This window comes from Chrysochloris asiatica, unplaced genomic scaffold, assembly GCF_000296735.1.
Source record: "Chrysochloris asiatica unplaced genomic scaffold, ChrAsi1.0 scaffold00135, whole genome shotgun sequence".
NCBI classification, from domain to species: Eukaryota; Metazoa; Chordata; class Mammalia; order Afrosoricida; family Chrysochloridae; genus Chrysochloris; species Chrysochloris asiatica.
The window spans coordinates 2,088,117-2,107,987 of NW_006408653.1; the positions used below are offsets into that span (position 1 = coordinate 2,088,117).

General features: G+C 41.6%; 1 protein-coding gene across 1 annotated transcript in view; it reads left to right on the forward strand.

The window, feature by feature from the left end:
* The window catches only part of IGF2BP2 (insulin-like growth factor 2 mRNA binding protein 2), a 221,188-nt gene that overhangs the window by 188,356 nt on the left and 12,961 nt on the right, over nucleotides 1–19,871 (forward strand). Inside the window, exons 8-11 of the mRNA XM_006869759.1 lie at nucleotides 7,290–7,412; nucleotides 7,760–7,895; nucleotides 10,570–10,689; nucleotides 17,484–17,552. Of these exons, the coding sequence (XP_006869821.1) occupies nucleotides 7,290–7,412; nucleotides 7,760–7,895; nucleotides 10,570–10,689; nucleotides 17,484–17,552 (448 nt within the window). The remainder of the gene's footprint in view (nucleotides 1–7,289; nucleotides 7,413–7,759; nucleotides 7,896–10,569; nucleotides 10,690–17,483; nucleotides 17,553–19,871) is intronic.

Here is a 19,871-nt window from a genome sequence, read left to right on the forward strand (position 1 = left end):
TAGATCTTTATTATATCTATGTCTTCTTGTTCTATTGACCCTTAATCATGATATAATGTCTCTTAAACCTCTATAAATCTTAAAGGTCTTAAGTCTATTTTGTAAGAGATTAAAATTGCACTCCAGCTCGTTTTGCTGTTGTTGTTGTTAAGGGCCATCAAGTCAGTTCCGACCCATATAGCAACCCTGTATAGAGTTTCCAAGGAGCAGCTGGTGAGTTTGAACTTCTACCTTGCAGTTCAAACAGACCTGGGAATCGAGTCCTTTTCCTACAGTGCTACAGGAGGACTCCTTTGATTGCCATAGTTTGATATATATTTTGCATCTTTTGATTTTTATTCTATTTCTGTGTGTTAGATGTGCCTCTTGGATACAGCATATTGAAAAAGCCAGTTTTCGTATCCATTCTGCTACTCTTTGTCTCTTGACTGGTGCATTTAATTAATTTACATTAAGTGTTATTATCGATAGGTATGAATTGATTGCTGTCATTTTCATTTTGTCATGTGTATTTTTTGTATGTGTGTGTGGTGCTGCAGGTTTTTTTGTTCCACATCATTTTCTGCACTGAGTTCATTTTGTTTGGTGGGTTTTCTTTTCATTTTCATTTCTGTATGTTAATGTTTACTAATTTTTTCTGGTTATCCTCTTATTTTTATGTGAAAGTGTGTTCATTTTCTTTCATTGTAATATATTAATTTTAATAAATCATTACATTTATTAAAATTACTATAATTTATTAATTTGTATTTGTTTGCTTTAAACAGTCTGTTTTAGCTTGAAATCTACTTGATGTCCTCCTTGGAAGTCTTGTCTCTACACTATTCCCTCCTTTTGCTTTGTAGTTGACATCATATTATAAATGGATATCTTTGGTTCTCTATTTTTAGTCTTGTGGGATTGTTTTACTTGAAATACTTCTATATCTGGATTAAGTTCTGGGTGACATTGTCATGTTTGTTAATCTCAGGTTGTTGCGTGCTGTGTTGGTTCTCAGTCCAAAGAACATCCTTTAGTATTTTTTGTAAAGTTTGTCTGGTTATTACAAATATCTTTAATTTGTTTATCTGAAAATATCCTGATTTCATCATCGTATTTGAGGTCCAGCTTTGCTGGGTATATGATTCTTGGTTGGCAATATTTTTCTTTCAGAGTTTTGTATCCACCATCCCATTACTTTCTTACCTGCGTGGTTTCTGCTGAGAAACCAGTGTTCAGTCTTATTGGTTCTCCTTTGTAGGTAACTTTTTGTGTTTCCCAAGCTGCTCTTAGGATTCTTTCCTTGTCTTTGGTTTTGTAAAGTTTGGTTATGATATATCTTGGTAATTTTGAGATTTTTTTTTTTTTTTGACATCTATCCTGTTTGGGGTTCGTTCATCTTCTTGTATACTTATCTTCTCATCTTTCATGATGGTGAAGGAGGTTTTCTTCCAACTCTTCAACTCTTCCTGTTCTGGAATTCTGATGACTCGTATGTTATACCTCTTCATAGTGTCCCTCATAAATCTTATGCTTTCTTCAGATTTTTTTCATTCTTTCTTCTGTTTTTCTAATATACTAGTATTGAGAAAATTTATCTTCAAGCTCACTAATTCAGTCTTCCGTTGCTTCAAAACTACCCCTTTGCTTTTTCATTGTATTGCCCGCTTCTGAAATCTTTGAAAGTATCTAAATAAATATCATTCTTTTGAATTCTCTTTCAGTTAGTTCTAATACAGTTTCTTCCTCCTAACTTTTTATGGCTCTGCAACTTTGCCATTTGTTTGAGCCATTCTCGCTTGTTTATTCATGTGACCTAAACTTTTCTGTTGTATTTGTATTTAATTGATGATTGTATGCTGCTGTGTACCTAGACGCACACCAGCTGTCTCTTGATCAGGTGGTAAAAGAGCTGGTATTGGCTCCCAGTGGGGAGTGCTGCAGTGGGTGCTACTGTGGTTGGGTTGTATGGGCCCAGTTTCTGTCTCCTCTTGTGTGTGAAAGAGGAGAAAACCACACAGACAAGGAAACAAAACAGAGTAAACATACAAGCAACCATCAATGAAAAGAGAAAATAATAAAGGAAGAAAAAACAAACAAAGACAGTGAGAAGTGAAAAAGAATACAATAACTAAAAAGAGAAAAGAGGGACAGGAAAATGGAGCTGTCCCACCACCTGTGTGAATCTCTGCTGCCAGGCCATCTTCTGTTGTCAAAGCTGCTCACACAAGTTCAAGGTGGTCACACCACATCTGGCCTGCCGTTTACCTGTCAGCCTCCCTCTCTCATAGTTCCTGTTTAGCTTTTCCTCCCAGTAAGCACTCATTCCATGTCTCTAACCTTTCCTCTGAAGTTTGGGGTTCCAGGATTTTAATGTGTGTCTGTTTCATGTGGTGTCTCATATCTTTATTGTAGTGGGTCTGTTGTAGTGCATTGGCCTGGCCTGCCATCTTTCTGAAAGCCCGGTAGTGGTTGCTGATAGGAGTATATAGGCCCAGGCTGTCCATCTGAACTTCCAGGAGTGATTGAAGTGTTTATACTCTTCAGTGAAGTTGTTACTAGCTGCATGTTGCTGTTGAGCATGTAAAATGTGCCTAATTTTGAATTAGGCCCAATTGAAGACCTAATTTTATTGTTGTTGTTAGTTACTGTGAAGTCAATTCCTACCCATGTGTGGAAAGTAGAACTACTTTTTAGGCTTTTCAAAGCTGTGACCTTTTAGAAGCAGATCTGAGGTTACTACCAGGAATAAGGCCTTACTTCCAATGTGCCCCTGGGAGTGTTTGAACCACTCACCATTAGGTTAGTAGTTCAGCACTTAACGATTATGCTTTCCAAAGGACACCTTGTTTACTTTTAATTAATGTAAATTTACGTGACCTCTGTAACTAATGGCTATTTTAGTCTACAGTGCAGGTATAGAAAACACACTGTCCTCAAAACCATCATTTGTTTATTTATTTTTGCCAATTGCTTCTAAACTGTTTGCATTCTTTGAAAATTGGCCGACATTTCCTTGAGCTGTAGAAACTAGCTTCCAAGTGATTACTTCTTGACTCTTCTTCCTTTTTTTTTTTTTTTTTTCCCCTTCTCTCTCTCTTCTTTTCTTTTATGGAAGAATTCTCAGAGTTCCACAGCATAACAAGTACTGTATTAATGACAGAGGCAAATATAGTTCTTACTAATCCAGTTGACTTTGTATTGTGAAAAAATGAATGGTAATGGAATAAATAGGCCATACAATAAAAAGACCATATTTCAGTTTGGCAAAATGTGTTTGTGGTCAGTGGTGGCAGTTTTCTGGAGAAGCATTAAGGGGTGAATTAGATATATAATTAATTTGGTGACTAATGTCAAATAAGTGTTCCAAAGCCAAGAAGTTGTCCCTTAGGAGAAGAACAATGTAAATCTAGTCTCAGATTTCATAAGGAGTTCTAACCTTTTTACTTATGAATGATTTCCACTACTTGGGGCATTTGGAATTCCCCCAGTGCCATGGCTTAATTTGAGGAAGCCTTCTCTCATTATTTATAATGGTACTGAGAACTTAATAAATAACACCATCCTCGGTCCTCCTTCCTAGGTTTAAATGACTTACGAGACTATAATAAAAAAGACTGATTTATAAGTTGGTTTGTAAGTATTCACATAGAACCAATGCCCATAAAATCTCAAGCTGAAAAGAAGAGAAAATTCAAGCCTCAGCTTGCAATATTGAAGGATTCTATAGGAATCCTGGTGTGGCACTGCAGGATAATGCACTGGACTGTAGTGTCAATTTGAACCGCAAGGTCAGCAGTTCAAACTCACCAGCCACTCCTCAGAAACCCTATATAGGGTCACTATGAGTTGGAACCAATTTGACGGCACTTACCAACAAAAACAGCATGGGCAAAATAGTGACTGATGCAGAAAGCATCAAAAGAATATGAAAGAAATACAGTCACTGTACTAAAAAGAAATGGTCAGTGTTCAGCTATTTCAAGGTGTCGTATGATCAAGAATGCATGGTACTGAAGGAAGAAGTCCAAGCTGCACTGAAAGCATTGGTGAAAACAAGGCTCCAGGAATTGGCAGAATACAAATTGAAAGCTTTCAACGAGCTGATACAGCTCTGGAATTGCTCACTGGTCTATGCCCTGGAAGATGGCTACCTAACCAACCAAACAGAATAAATCCATGTTTATGCCTACTCCAAAGAGAAGTGACCCAATAGAATGCAGAAATCATCAAACAATATCATTAATACTACATGCAAGTAAAATTCTGCGAAAGATAATTCAAAAACTGTTGTATATAACAGTACATCAACAGGGAGCTGACAGAAACTCAAGTTGAAGTCCGAAAAGAATGTGGAACTAGGGATATCATTGTTGATGTCAGTGGGTCTTGACTGAAAGCAGAGAATACCGGAAATATGTTTATTTGTGCTTTGTTGACTATACAAAGACTTTTCACTGTGTAGATCCTGACAAACTATGAATAACAACGTGAAGACTAGGTATTCCAGAACACTTAATAGTGCTTGAGGAACTTGTACATAGACCTAATTGTACATAAGAGGCAATTGTTAGATCAGAACAAGGTAATACTGAATGTTTTAACATCAGGAAAGGCGTGCACCAGGGTTTATTCTTTGACCGTACATATTCCATCTGTATGCTGAGCAAAAAATCTGAGAAGTTGTATTATATGAAGAAGAACGTGCATCAGGATTGGAGGAGAACTTTATAAATGATGCTACTCATTAACAACTTGTGATACGCAGCTGATACAACCTTGATTGCTGGAAACGAAAAGGATTTGAAATATTGATGAAGATCAAAGACTACAGTCTTCAGTATGGATTGCACCTAAATGTAAAGAATATAGAAATCCTCATACCTGGACCAATAAATCATCAGGCCAAATGGAGAAAAGAATGATGTTTTGAACGACTTCATTTTGCTTAGATCTGCAATCAGTGTTCATGGGAACAGGAGTAAAGAAATCTAGTGATGTATTGTATTAGGCAAATTTGCTGCACAAGACCTCTTTAAGGTGTTCAAGAGCAAAGATGTCACTTTGAGGACTAAAGTACTCCTGACCCAAGCCATGGTATTTTCAGTCGCTTCACATGCGTGTGAAAGTTGGACTGTGAATAAGGAAGACCATAGAAGTATTGGTGCATTTGAATTATGGTGTTAGAGAAGAATATTTAAACTACCATGGATTGCCAGAAGACCAAACAAATCTGTCTTGGAAGAAGTGCAGCCAGAAGGCTCCTGAGAAGCCAGGATAGGGAGAGTTCAGGTCTCATAGTTCGTACGTTACCAGGAGGGACCAGTCACTGGAAAAGGACATCATGCTTAGTAAAACGGAAGGTCAATGATAAAGAGGAAGACCCCCAAAGAGATAGATCGACATAGCATCAATGAGTTCAAACATAGCAATTGTAAAGCTGGTACAGGACTGGGCAGTATTTCATTCTGTTGCGCATAGGGTCACTATGTGTGCCCACACAGTGTTAAGCACTGGGCTGAGGCCTGTGGTTGTTGTTGTTAAGTACCATTGAGTCAGTTCTAACCCATAGAAACTCTGCATAGGATTTCTGAGGAGCGGCTGGCTGGTAGGTTTGAACCATTGACTTTGTAGATAGCAGTCCAGTGCTTAACCTACAGCTCCAGACTGAGGTTACCACCATGAATAAGACGTAGGCCTTTCTTTCACAGAGCTTCCCCAGTGGAAGACACCTTCAGTGAACAAACAGTTATTGACACCATAGGTCCAGTTATGAGGATTTCTATATTCTTTACATTTAGGTGCAATCCATACTGAAGATTGTAGTCTTTGATCTTCATCAATATTTCAAATCCTTTTCGTTTCCAGCAATCAAGGTTGTATCAGCTGCGTATCACAAGTTGTTAATGAGTGATGTCATTCATAAAGTTCTCCTCCAATCCTGATGCATGTTCTTCTTCATATAATACAGTTTCTCAGATTATTTGCTCAGTATACAGATGGAATATGTATGGTGAAAGAATAAACCCTGGTGCACACATTTCCTGATGTTAAAACATTCAGTATTACCTTGTTCTGATCTAACAATTGCCTCTTATGTACAATTAGGTCTATGTACAAGTTCCTCAAGCACTATTAAGTGTTCTGGAATACCTAGTCTTCATATTGTTATTCATAGTTTGTCAGGATCTACACAGTGAAAAGTCTTTGTATAGTCAACAAAGCACAAATAAACATATTTCCGGTATTCTCTGCTTTCAGTCAAGACCCACTGACATCAACAATGATATCCCTAGTTCCACATTCTTTTCGGACTTCAACTTGAGTTTCTGTCAGCTCCCTGTTGATGTACTGTTATATACAACAGTTTTTAAATTATCTTCAGCAGAATTTTACTTGCATGTAATATTAATGATATTGTTTGATGATTTCTGCATTCTATTGGGTCACTTCTCTTTGGAATAGGGATAAATATGGATTTATTATATTCGGTTGGTACAGCTATGAGAAGTGCTGTGGTGTAAAGTAGTATCCAGGGACTGCATATAATTAGGGTCACTCATCCAGTATTTTAGGGGGGACAAGAAGAGATCTGGGAGTTTCAGAAAAAACCTTTCTTTGTGACATTTAAGCAAAACCTAAACTTGCACTTTATTCTATTATCAAATATTGTGCCAAGCACGGTCCTCTGTGCTCAGAATTCAGATGTGAACAGAGCAGACAACAATAACTGCCCTGCAGGTAGCTACATTTTAGTGGAGTGTCTTCAAGCGTCCTGTGTTACGTGTCTGTTAGACGCTTTAGGGCTCAAGCAACAGAAAACACAAAAGTGACCTAAGCAATAAGAAATCATTATTATGTCATTCAGCAAGTCCTAAGGTAGAGTAGTTTGAAGACCCAGGATTTTTCTCTCCTTCTTCTTTACCATCCTTAGGATGTCTGATACTCCCCTGGTAATGACAAAATGGCTGTAGCAATTTCAAACATTGTGTCCTCACACAAAAAATACTTAAAATTTGAGAGTTTGTCCCTTCACACACACACACACACACACACACCCCCTTTGTTTTTAAGACAAGGAAAAAGCTTTCTGAAGTTACACAACCAACTTCTCATATCATTAACAAGATCCATACCATGAACTTACTTTCTATCAGTTACTGGCAAGAAAGAGTGACCGTGATTTGACTTCTGATCGAAGTTCATGAGCTCCCATTAGCAAGAAAAGAAGTGAGGGTGATGGCTTTTGAGAAGAAGCACAATGCCCACATTAAGTGTTAAATTGTTCTTTGTTTGTTTTGTTTTTTTAGTCTGGAAGAGATCCCTCTGAAAATCTTGGCCCACAATGGCTTGGTTGGAAGACTTATTGGAAAAGAAGGCAGAAACTTGAAGAAAATTGAACATGAGACAGGGACCAAAATAACTATTTCATCGTAAGCAACACAGTCATATTAATTGTGCCAAATGGTAGAGAATTTTAGCATTTCAATATTTCCCATCCCTTAATCTGTTTTTCCCTAAAATGAGAACATAATCGTAAGTGATACAGTTATTTCCAACACTGTCAAGTGTTTACCCGTCAGACATTTGCCATTATGGATGTGTTCCATGTAACTAGGAAGAGTACAGGCAAGAAGGCAGGTAGTCTGCACCACAGTATGTTATAAGAGAATCCAGACTTCTCCCCACATCCTCCACCAAGACATGTTGGTGATCGTTCTGGAATTTTCTTTTTCCTTTTGAAAAAGTGGCTTTGTGTTTTCTTCTTCCCATTGGCCAGGTTGCAGGATTTGAGCATATACAACCCTGAAAGAACCATCACTGTGAAGGGCACAGTTGAGGCTTGTGCCAATGCCGAGACAGAAATTATGAAGAAGCTTCGTGAGGCCTTTGAAAATGACATGCTGGCTGTTAATGTAAGTGCCTCATGCTGTCTTCTCCAATGGTTTTCCAAGGTGCTAGTTGCCAGGCAGGAATAATTACTGTTCAGTTATTGAGGAAGCTCTTTGGGACAGATGTGTGGAATTCCCTGACTTCTTGAGGAAAGGGCATATTAATACAATCTAGAACACACTAGTAAATTGTGATAAATGCACTGGACAAAATTTTTTACAGCCATGAAAAATGGTAACGTTGAAGATCTGCAAACTGAGGAAAGGCTTCTGATATAATGTTAATTAAGAACTTATTGTTGTTAAGTGCCATGGAATTGATACCAACTCAGAGCATCCCTATTTAGGTTTCCAAGTCTTTAAATCTTTTTGGGAGCAGAAGCCTCATCTTTCTCTTGAAAAGTGGCTGGTGGGCTCGAACCGCTGACCTTGCGCACAGTCCAGCACCTGTCTTGTGGACCCACCATGTTCTTCTTAATTAACTAGAGAAAGGTATAAAAGTATATGTAATTAAGGTTACAATTATGCAAAAGAATGTGGCTTGAAATGGCCTGGCTACATATGTAAATGAAAATAGCTAATATGTTAGGGAAGTGGGATTGTTTTTCTACTTGCCAAGCTTCCTATAAAGTTGTGATAGTTCTTCTATAATTTGTTGTTGTTGTTAAGTGCCATCAAGCCAGTTCTGACCCATAGCAACCCTGTATAGAGTTTCCGGAGAGCGACTGATGAGTTTGAACCACTTAACCTTGCAGTTCAAACTGATTTTGTAGTCCAGCTCATGAACCCACAGCGCCACACCAGGACTCCTCTTCTATAATATTGTCTTGTTATTTTTTTAATGTCAAGATAAGCTATTTTTAAATTGACTTCAGATTGCCCTCTCTGTTTTGCTGATTGGTACTTTTAGATCATCCAATAAATGTTACCAACCACCTGACCCCTCTGCAACACTTTTAGCAGAGTGATTTGGGTCTGCCCTTCTTGTTTCTGTTACCAAGTCTCTGTATCCTCGGGGGGAGACACCAACCTGGCATTCAAAACCCTTAAAGTATTTGTGCCATCAGCAGAGCCCAAGTTCAACTCAGAGGAATACGGTTTTGGTTACCATGATTTTCTAACATATACAAAAGTAGAAAGGGTGCTCATATATTAAGTCTTCATATACCCATAATCCAGTTACCAACTCCTGGCTATTTGTTTCGTCTGGACCCTCATTCATGTCTTCACTTTCTGTGGGTTACCTTGAAGTAAATCCAAGCTGTGATAACATTCCATACATTTTGACCAAGAAGAGAATTTGCCTAAGCTAAGCCCTCGGTCCCTCATTCTAGCACTGTTCACTATCCTCTTATTCAGAGCTCCCAGCCCATCCCTAGACTGTCCACACTGCATTGTAATCAAGGGCACAAGGAAGGGGACATGGAAGAAGAGACTACAATGTGACCTTCCCCACCATTTGGGTCAATTTGTCTGTAGCAAGTATCATTCAGTAATCTTATTTTCCTCATGTTGGCTCTTGACCTCCTCATAAACATCTCTCTCTCTGAATTTCAGGCAAGCTACAAAGTTTGTGTGTGCTCCAACCACACTTAGATTTGTTCATGTCTGTACCAAAGTTAGGCATTGATAGGTGAATCACAAAATGTCTACATCGTGTACCACAAATAGGGAAAAGGTCAGGATCCCAGGTCTACTTTTCCAAATGTTCTTCAAGACTGCTAGTTACTGAGTGACCCTGATCACAGATTTAAAAAGAAGAAAGAAAATGTTAGAGAACTGCTTAGTTTTCATCAAGACAAAGTTGGGGGCAGGTTGGACACAGACCAGGTGGGGTTCTGCCTCTTGGGTGCTGTGTAATTAGAAGTGACACAGTCTGTGTGAGCATCCCATGTTTAAAGGGGAGACACACTAATTCGTTACATAATCACAAAAGCCAAAGCTGTGAACCATTGGACCCTGGATAATGGGGTTTACGTATGTGGCGTCCTAAAGAACGGCCTAAGCTTTCCCTGGATGGAGTTAGAACGATTCACCCAGTTTGTTTAGAACGTATTTATTCAACAAGTATTTACTACGTATCAAGCACTGAGTACTAAGCACTAAGTAAAGAACTTTCTGTCCACAAGGAAGTTGTATTCTAAAAGGGAAAAAGAGATTTCAGCAGGCATTGCAACTGCATATAACAGGTGTGACTTAAGAAATCCTGAGAATAATAGCAGAGCAGGAAAGGGCACTTGAGCAGGCACCTTTGGGGTGAGAGAAGGCCTGCTGTGAGAGGTGATGCTTAAGCTCAGGTGAGATCCCTGGAGTGAGTACGATGTAGCCAGGTGGGGAGGGAGAGACATGTGCTTGTTGCAGGGTAGACGATATGGGCAAGAGCCCAGAGGTGGAAGAGTGGGCAGAGTATTTGTAGAGGAGTGAGCAGAGTGGAGATGAAGGATTAGCAAGAGATGGGTAGCTGCGGTGGCCATGCTAGGATGTGTAGACTTTCCCCAGGGTGACACAGAAGCTATGAGAAGGTGCCAGTATCTAGCTAAGATTTACAGAGTCTCCCAGCACCTGGCCATGAGACCAGGGCAAGACTGACTAGGTAGGAGTCAGTGGCGCTGTCCTGACAAGCGATGGAGCGTGGTCCTGACAATGGCGTCTTTCTAGTCTCTTTCCCTCATCTCCTTTCTCTGTTTTCTGTTCTCAGCAACAAGCCAATCTGATCCCAGGGCTGAACCTCAGTGCACTTGGCATCTTTTCTACAGGACTGTCTGTGCTACCTCCACCAGCAGGGCCTCGCGGAGCTCCCCCCTACCACCCCTTCGCTGTAAGTTGCTCAGCATTCACAAGTTTGCTCTTGCTCTGGGCACCTCCACATTATTCTGCATTGCTCTGTTGAATTGGCGCTAAGGTCATACTTTGAAGAGATTGTAATATGAGGCCAGCATCCCTTAGGACTTCCTCCTAATGAACAGATGGAAATTATTAAACCGGCCTCTGAAATACATGCACCCAAACATGGTATGGAGTCCTGGTGTGGTACTATAAGATAAGCACTGGACTGCTAACCAAAAGGTCATTGGTTCAAACCCACCAGCCACTCCTTGGAAACCCTATACAGGGTTGTTATGAGTTGGAGCTGACTCGATGACATTTATCAACAATAAACACAGTATGTATCATATCTAGAAATGGAAGAAGAATTAACAAAGCCATTAACTAGAAGCCTATTGTCTTTATTTAAAAAGGATCTGTTAATTCAAATAAGAACTTACACCTTCATAAGTGCTGGTCATTTGTGAAAATCCTAGGGAACCTGGCTATCCTTGGAACATATGCAGTCCCCACATATGTTTGTCATTCAGATGCACCTTTCAGTAATTGGCAGTTTTGAAAGGAAAATACCATACAATGTACGAGTATATAGACACCGAGCACAATGCCTGGCATTTCATAGCTTCTCAATAAATATTGATTGTTTGGATCATAACTAATAACAAAAGAGGAAACAGGACTTTATGAGTTGTTGCTCCCATTCATAAGCCTTACTCAAGATCAGTACATTACCAAACTGGATTCAGGATACTTACCAGCTTTTTAAAATTTCCTAATTATTCTCCACACAGACTGCTTATTTATAAGCAAACGTTATTTTCACTAGTGTTTATCTTACTTAGATGGGGTCAGGGAGGCAGGTGAGTGAGCCTTAACCTTCTCTGTGCCTTTCTTTTGAGAGGTGGTCTCTGGGGAAGGCACTGCCTTGTGTGGATTCCCAATGGTGGTGGTGGTAGTGTGCCATGGAGTTGGTTCCGACTCATAGCGACCCTGCATAGGGTTTCTGAGGATGTAACTCTTTACAGGAGCAGAAAGCCTCATTTTTCTCCCGTGGAAAAGCTAGTAGTTTCGAACTGCTGACCTTATAGTTAGCAGCCTGACTCATAACCACTACGCTACAATAGCTCTCTGTTATCTGTAGAGAGGCACTGTGGACCTGTCAGGCTCTTCTGTCTGTAAAATGCGGACGGTATAGCTGGCACCCATGTCTATGGTCACTGGTACTGACTCATTCTGCAATCTTTACATGCTCTTCCAAGTCAATTCGAAATCTCTCCATTTCTTTAGAGTTACATCCATTGTCCTTTAGAGGGCAGAGCCCAGCACTGAGTCCAACGCTGTGTGTGGCAGAGGGTGTTGGAGATGTGAAGTGGGGGGGAGGAGGGAGCGAGCTGTTACAGTCATGTGGCTGCTCCAAAGAGAGGAAACAGCTACAAAAGGTGCTTGTCCCTGTGCCTCTGCCCTAAAATCTGAGACTGGCCCAGCTCAGGGCAAGTAAGCCCAGCTTACACTCCCCTTCAGAAGATAACCTCAATATCCTGGTCACTCTCTCAGCCTAGAGAACATACAGTTGTTAGCGTTAAGTGCCGTTGAGTGTATTCCGACTCTGGCAACCCCATGTGACAGAGTAGAACTAGCCCCCATAAGACTTTCTTGGTTGTAATGTTTACATGAGTAGATTACCAGGCTTTTCTTCCACAGAGCCGCTGGAGAGGTTTCAGCTGTCAATCTTTTGGTTAGCAGTTGGGCGCTTAACCATTTGCACCACCAGGTCTCCTTCATGTATAGTAGTGAGTGTGTGGGGTGGAGTTCTGGTGTGGCGCTACAGGATAATGTGCTGGACTGCAAAGTCAGTTTAAACCCAGTGTTGGCGCTTCAAAGTCACCAGCCAATCCTCGGAAACCCTATATAGTGTCGCTGTGAGTCGGAACTGACTTGGTAGCCCTTAACAACAACAACAGTGTGTGGGTGGGAAAACATAATAAAACAGACCATGTCTAAAATTGATCATCTAATTGCTGTGTGCCGTGGAGTCGGTTCCGACTCATAGCGACCCTGTACAGGGTTTCCGAGGCTATAAATCTTTACGGGAGCAGAAAGCCTCATCTTTCTCCCACAGAACAGCTGGTAGTTTTGAACTGCTGACCCTGAGATTAGCAGCCCAATTCGTAACCACTACACTAGCAAACTGCAAATCTAGCCCACTACCAATGTAAATAAAGTTTTGTTTGGTACACAGCCACATCACTTATTATTAAGCATATTGTCTACTTTTACTTTACTGCTACAGTGGTAGAGGTGAAAGGATATAACAGATCATGCAGCTCCAAAAGCCTCAAATATTTACTGTTTGGTCCCTTATAGAAAAACTTTGCTGATTCCTGATCCTAAGACAAGAGGAAAAATTCTTACGCAATGACAAATATTTTCTAAACTTGAAAATGTGGTTGTTGTTTTTAAGTGCCATGGAGTCGGTTCCGACCCACAGCGACCCTGTATAGGGTTTCTGAGGAGTTGCTGGTAAGCTCAAACCACCAACCTTGTGTTTCAAACCGACTTTGCAGTCCAGCGCAATTAACCTCCAGCGCCATACCGTGACTCCAAACTTGAAAATAAACTTTTCCAAATAGAAAACTTTACACATCTGCGATTTTTATTAAAATACAAGGGGGCTTCAAAAAGTTTGTGAAATGATTCCCTGATCTTTTCATTCCATTTTTTTCCATGAACGTTTTGAAGCCCCTTTGTGACAGACTAACCATTTTACTGACTTACATGGCTCTTGTACTTTATAAAATAATGAATCTCTGTTCAAGTGTCATAAGCCTTCTTGTACTACCCCAGCTTAACCAGTGGGCCCACCTCTCCCCTCTGCAGCTGCCCTTCCTCACAACATCCTATTCCTTTATTTCCAAGCATCTCTCTAAAATTATCTTAAGTGTCTGCCTCCCCAGTTGTTTTTTATTTAATTGTATCCTCAAAAATAGATGTGGTAAAGCCTAAGCCTTATACATAACTCTATTGGAGTCCTGGTGTGACAATCTAGGATAAGCACTGGAATGCAGGGGCTGTATGAACCACACAAGGTCAGCAATTCAAACCCATCACCCTTATGCAGGTTTGCTATAAGTCTGAAGCAATGTAACTCTCAATGGCAATTAACAACAACAACAAAACATGGTTTTTCTTTGTTATGTTAATTAGGTCATATCATGTGTTCTCTTTGTCTTTAAGTGCCTTTGAGTTGGTTCTGACTCATGTTGTTGTTAAGTGCCTTTGAATCGATTCCGACCCATAGCAACCAAGGAGCAGCTGGTGAACTCAAACCACCAACCTTGCAGTTCAAATGACTTTGCAGTCTGATGCATTAGCCCACAGTCCACACCAGGACTCCATAATGACCCTGTATAGCCTTTGTGAAGAGTGGCTGGTGAATTTGAGCCATCAATCTTGCAGTTCAAACTAACCTTGTGGTCCAGTGCTTACCCTCCAGCACCACAGCAAGGCTCTAGCCTGTCACTTTGGAATGTAAAAGAGCAGAGTAGATAACAGAAGTGAGCAAACACAGATTGGGCAAGGTAGATACCATGCTGCATGAAGGGTCCCCAAGACACTGAGGAACTGAAGTTGAAAAAACCCAGGATCTTCCTTTAGAGTTACCAGAGAGAGAGAGAGAGCCTTCCTCTAGAGCTGGTGCCCTGCCATTATTAAAGCCATCCACTTGCGGTGCTTGTGTTATAGCAGTGCTAAGGAGCTCTGGTAGCGTAGTGGTTATGAATCGGGCTGTGAACCGTTAAGGTCAGCAGTTCAAAACTACCAGCTGCTCCACGGGAGAAAGAGTATTTCTGCTTTCTCCTCCCGTATAGATTTACAGCCTCGGAAACCATGTTCAGGGTCACTATGGGTTGGAATCGACTCGACAGCACTTAACAACAACAAACTCAAGGTCAGCAGTTCGGCACTACCAGCTGTTCTGTGGGACAAAGACGAGGCTTTTTACTCCCATAAAAATTTGCAACTTCAGAAACCCTATGCAGGATCGCTGTGAATTGGAACTCGACTCTGAGTCAGAACCAATTCTACAATACAACACTATCACCACCACACCACCACCAAGAAGCTAAGGCATCAGTGGAGAAAGAAGTTCTTTGATAACAATCATTTTTTCCTCTTAACTGTGTTCTGCTGTGAATCGACTCAGTGGTACTTAACAGCAACAACATGTACTGGTGTGGCACTGTAGGATAAGCACTGGACTGCAAAATTGGTTTGTACTGCAAGGTGGTGACTCCAACCTACCAGCCACTCCTTGGAAACCTTATACAGGATCACTATGAACCTACTCAGAGCACTTATCAACAACATGGACATGTTCCCAGGGTCAAGAACTCTACTTCTCCCATAAAGAGTACTGAAACATTCTTTGAATGTTTTAATGAACAATTGAATGAACCCTCACAGCAATATTATAAGATGTCAATATCATTTTAGTCCATTTGTGGGTGAGGCAAAAAAGATGCAACAAATTATTTCAACTTAGCGCTAGTGATTCAGAATCAGATCTTCAAACTCCAAAACCAACTTCTAGACACAAAGGCTAATTAATGGCAGAGTCTCAGCTAGAACTGGTACCCGGACTCTTTCCCTACAATAATCTTCCAGCTGTGATTCATGAATTAAAAGGGGGAGTGTGAAATTTGTCCTTTCCACTCTTTCACAACCAAATCAAAAATCTCTTTCCTATCCCAAGTGATAGGTCTAAATCTGTTGCAGTGTTCATGTTGGGAGTATCGAAGCCCCAAATAGGAACCTTGCTGTGGTTTGTATATTCCTGACCTCCCTACAAGTTTTTGTGCAGGATTGTTGTTGTTAAGTGCCATCGAGTCAGTTCCAACCCATAGCAACCCTGTATAGGATTTCTGAAGAGCGGCTGGTAAGCTTGAACCACTGACCTTGCAGTTCAAAACTCATTAACCACAGCGCCACACCAGGATTCCAGAGACTCCCTTCTGCTGTGATGATGTCTGAGTAGAAAAGCTGCAGGAACCCCCCACCCCCACCCCCTGCCCCACAGCGTAGTACAGTCTCCTGAACAGATACCTACACAGGCAAGGGTCTGAAACTGATGCTCTTGTCAGGGAATCCTCAAGAAGGAAGTAGGACCAGGTGAACCAAACCTCACCCAACTTCCTTCAATGTTCTCATTGGCCAAGAGAACACTGATCTCATAACACCCTCTTCTGGACATACTGTGTCACTGCAGCCTCTGTCCAAGTCCGAAGTGCAGTGGCTGGTACTACAGAGATGATTATCCCAGTTAAGCAGAGCTTGGTTCCCGGCAGGTGCTGAGAGTACCTGGAACCCCCCCCAGCCAGCCCCCCAGCCCCCCCCACACACACTATGTTCACATGTTTGCCTCTTCCCCAAATCCAGAAGTCCACTCTCCAAGCTCCAAAGAAGAACAGGTTGGTTCCATCCCTACTGAGTTGTGCTCTGTCCAGTTGCAGTCAGCATGTGAAGGACACACATGTCATTGTGAGAGTTGCTCACAGGCCCTCAAACAAAGTCAGGTTCCCGACTCCATGTCTCATCTGTGTCTTCTCACTGTTGGAACTGCCCTCCCAGGGGTTCCCTTCCAGGCCCCACAGGGATTGGGTCCCTGGTGATCCAGAACCTCTTACCTGCTCTCCTGTGCAGTGATGGCACTATGCAAAGCATAGTAACCAGACGTGGATGACTCTGGCCAGTGGCTTGCCCGAAAGAATATATAAAAGCAGACGTGTTTCTGTCTTGCAGGACCATTGTGAGGATTAAAAGAGTTTACAAATAGATATCGAGATATACCACAGTATCATATACATAGTAGGTATTCAGTAAAAAAGCAGCTGTATATTTTTTCCATGCAGGAGATCTGGGTTCAATTCCCAGCCAGTGCACTCCTGCACATCCACCACCTGTCTGTGAGTGGAGGATTGTCTGTTGCTAGGATGCCAGATAGATTTCAGAAGAGCTTCCAGACTAAGATGGACTAGGGAAAACGGCAATCTACTTCCAAAAATCAGCCAATGAAACCCTTAGGGACCACAGTGGCATGATGTCACTGTGAGTCAGGGACTGACTTGACAGCAACTAGCAACAATAGTGAAACTTTTTTTGTAAAAATTTCACAACAGCTCTCTTTTCTATCTGCAGCTACCTACCTGTCCCCTACACCCTTACCCCCAAATCCATTTGTTCATTTATTCCCTTTCTCTCCATTCCTTCTCTAATTCTTTGAGGAAGCCAGGATTGCATTCCCCAGGAGTGCATTCATTTGTTCTGAATAACTGTTGGATCTCACCCTCGCACTTTCCGTTCCTCTGAACCCACAAGTCACAGTTCTCCAGAAAACAGAACCCACTGCCCTGCCTCTCTACCTGGGAGCAGGTTACAAGAGAAAGCATGTGTTTGTGATTTTGTGTTGGGTTCCGTAGTGTGTGTGTGTGTGTACACATGTATATGCATACACCAATGTGCTTTTGCTCCCACGGTAAGCTCCTAAGAGGTCTAAAGCCTGGCTCAGCTCAGAAATGATGAGCATTCCATCCAAGAACAGTTGTGGCAAGGTGCTATTATGCCAAGCATTCAGTCTTCCCTTGGAGGAAAGTGGAGGGGAGGGCAGGGATGCAAACAGACTGGTCTGTAGACAGCACTGTGGACTTGGGTGCAAGAGCCTGTGTTGCATACGGGAACTACCTCACATGAATTTGTTGATGCTCCCTGACTGTTGTTTCTCTCCTGCTGCAGACCCACTCCGGATACTTCTCCAGCCTGTACCCTCCTCACCAGTTTGGCCCATTCCCGCATCATCATTCTGTAAGTGCTCCACTGTTAACCCCATCCGCCCCTTTTCACCTTCATTGATGGATTCATGTTCTCACCTAGCACCAGTGAATGTGTGTTGTCGGTCTTCTGGTTCTGGGCCAACCTGGGAGGGTCACCTCACAGAACATCAGTGCAGTGACTACCTAGCAGTTCTGTGCACCTGAGGTTCTTCTGAGGGCTGATGCTCTTCCTGTTGAATGTTCCTAGTGCTCAGATGTCATCGGTAACAAGAAACTGGTGCAAATCAACAATCAAGAAGTCAGATTCGGAGGTGTTTTGGGACTAATAAACACAGTTTTCAAAGAAGCTCTTTGAACTAAGTGTAGCAAATGAAATCTTGTTATCCTCACAGAGCTCCAATGACCAGTCTTTACCCAAGAACTCTTTCCTTCTCCTCACAGAGTCCCAGGAGGGCTACTTTTCTATGTTTCCATGGGCAATCACCATGCTGTCCTGGTTTTATTTTAAAAAAAAGATTGACGGTAGCTACCATGTCGTTTTGAATCCAGAGCCGTTTATGAAAATACCATTACTGGTTACAAGACAGGTAACTTTCCATTCCGTCTAGCAAATGCCTCAGGGCCCTGTCCTTACACCAGGTTTGTTTAATACCTTTATTGATTTCTTAGATGAAGATGTGAGAAATAATAGATTTGTTATGTGACTTGAAACCTGGAGGTTTAGCTAATGCAATGGTGACAGACTGAACTAAACTGGCACACTAGACAACCAGGCCACAGCCAGCATAATAGAGATCAGTAAGAAAAAGTCCAAACACTGCATTTAGGTTCAAAACTAAAACACAGGATAATGAAGAGTGGAGAAAATAAAGGATTATACGAAAAGGACCTGGGAGTTTTCACTGCCTAGACATTTTAGATGAAGCATCATGAGAGATACTAAATGCCTTGCTGGGATTTTCCGCATGTCACACATGCGCTTATTTAGTGGTGCTGGCCGTGATGGAAGGACAGCCAGAAATGATCATGGGAAAGAGGATTAAGAGGAAGAAGAGGTGCTGAAGGGGTCGTTGTGTGAAAGAGAAAGTAGATTTGTTTTGTGTTGTGCCTCAGTACAGAAGTAAGACCAGTGATCATAAGTTTCCCAGAGCTTAATTTCAGCCCAACATAAATGAGAACTTTATAATCATGACATCTGATCAACAGTAAGCATGTCTCCTAACACAAACTCCCCATCACTAGGGAGGCACATCAATAATGTAAAGCACATGTTCATTCACAACTAAAAAGCCCAGGATAGAAATCCTGGAGCAAGGACAAAAGAAAATACTGTTCTTGATAATACCACAATGCACACCCCATCTTGAGCCTACCAGAAAGGCAGTTTCAAGGTTTGCAGAGCCCACTGAGTAGCATTTCAGGTGTCAGGTGGTGACTCTCCACAGCCCTTTGAAGTGGAGTTGTCATAATCTGAGGTTTACAGGAAGCTGAGGCTCAAGAAGACTTTATGTGAATGGGTCAAGAAACATGGAGGTTCTTCACCTAGATTCCTAGGGTCCTGAGTCTGTTCTCTTATGACACCTCAGCCTGCAAGACTGACCCAGGAAAAGGATTGATGGGTAGTGAGCAGAAGTGTTAGGCCATTACTTCTACTCACTCCTCTTTTGATTCAACTATGATTTCCTAGCAATCCTTCACTCTCCCAAGTAATCATGGACTGAGCTTCAGTTTATGTGTTGGATGCCTGAAAAGTCTGTCCTGTTGGAAAGGCACAGGGACAACCCATGGTTCTGTTGATACTTTTGTAAAGCCATCAGCCTCTATTTTGCTGACTCTTTAAGTTGGGATTTTAATATGTGTTCCTGAAGTGTTGGGACATACCTATGTGTTCTATCTAAGCAGGACTCAACTTGAGAGGGATCTGTCATCTACCAAGTTTGGGGCTTTAAATTATGACTCATGTCAGAGTCTTTGAAGAAGGGCTTAGATGGGACATTAAAACCCACACCATCTTTCTTAGTGGATAAATTTAAGCACACCTAATCCAGTAGACCACAGAAAAGTTTCTTAACTCTGTCCTCTGTAATATAAGGATTGATTTCTGGTCCCTCTTTCTTGGTTAATTTCCCATGGTGTTTTAAAGTCATACCAAACAGGTATGTCTGTCTCTGGGTTGATTGACTTCCATCGTTTGTTACCTTCTGTGGCTCTGAGAATTTAGAGCTAGCTTCAGTCATCTCTTCTCAGCCTCAGCCCACCCTGGCCCCACCTATCTCATTCTTTTCTCAGCCCATTGTTCTTTTAATCCCCCTCATCTTACTTCTGGAGTCCTGATGTGGTGCTTTCGCTT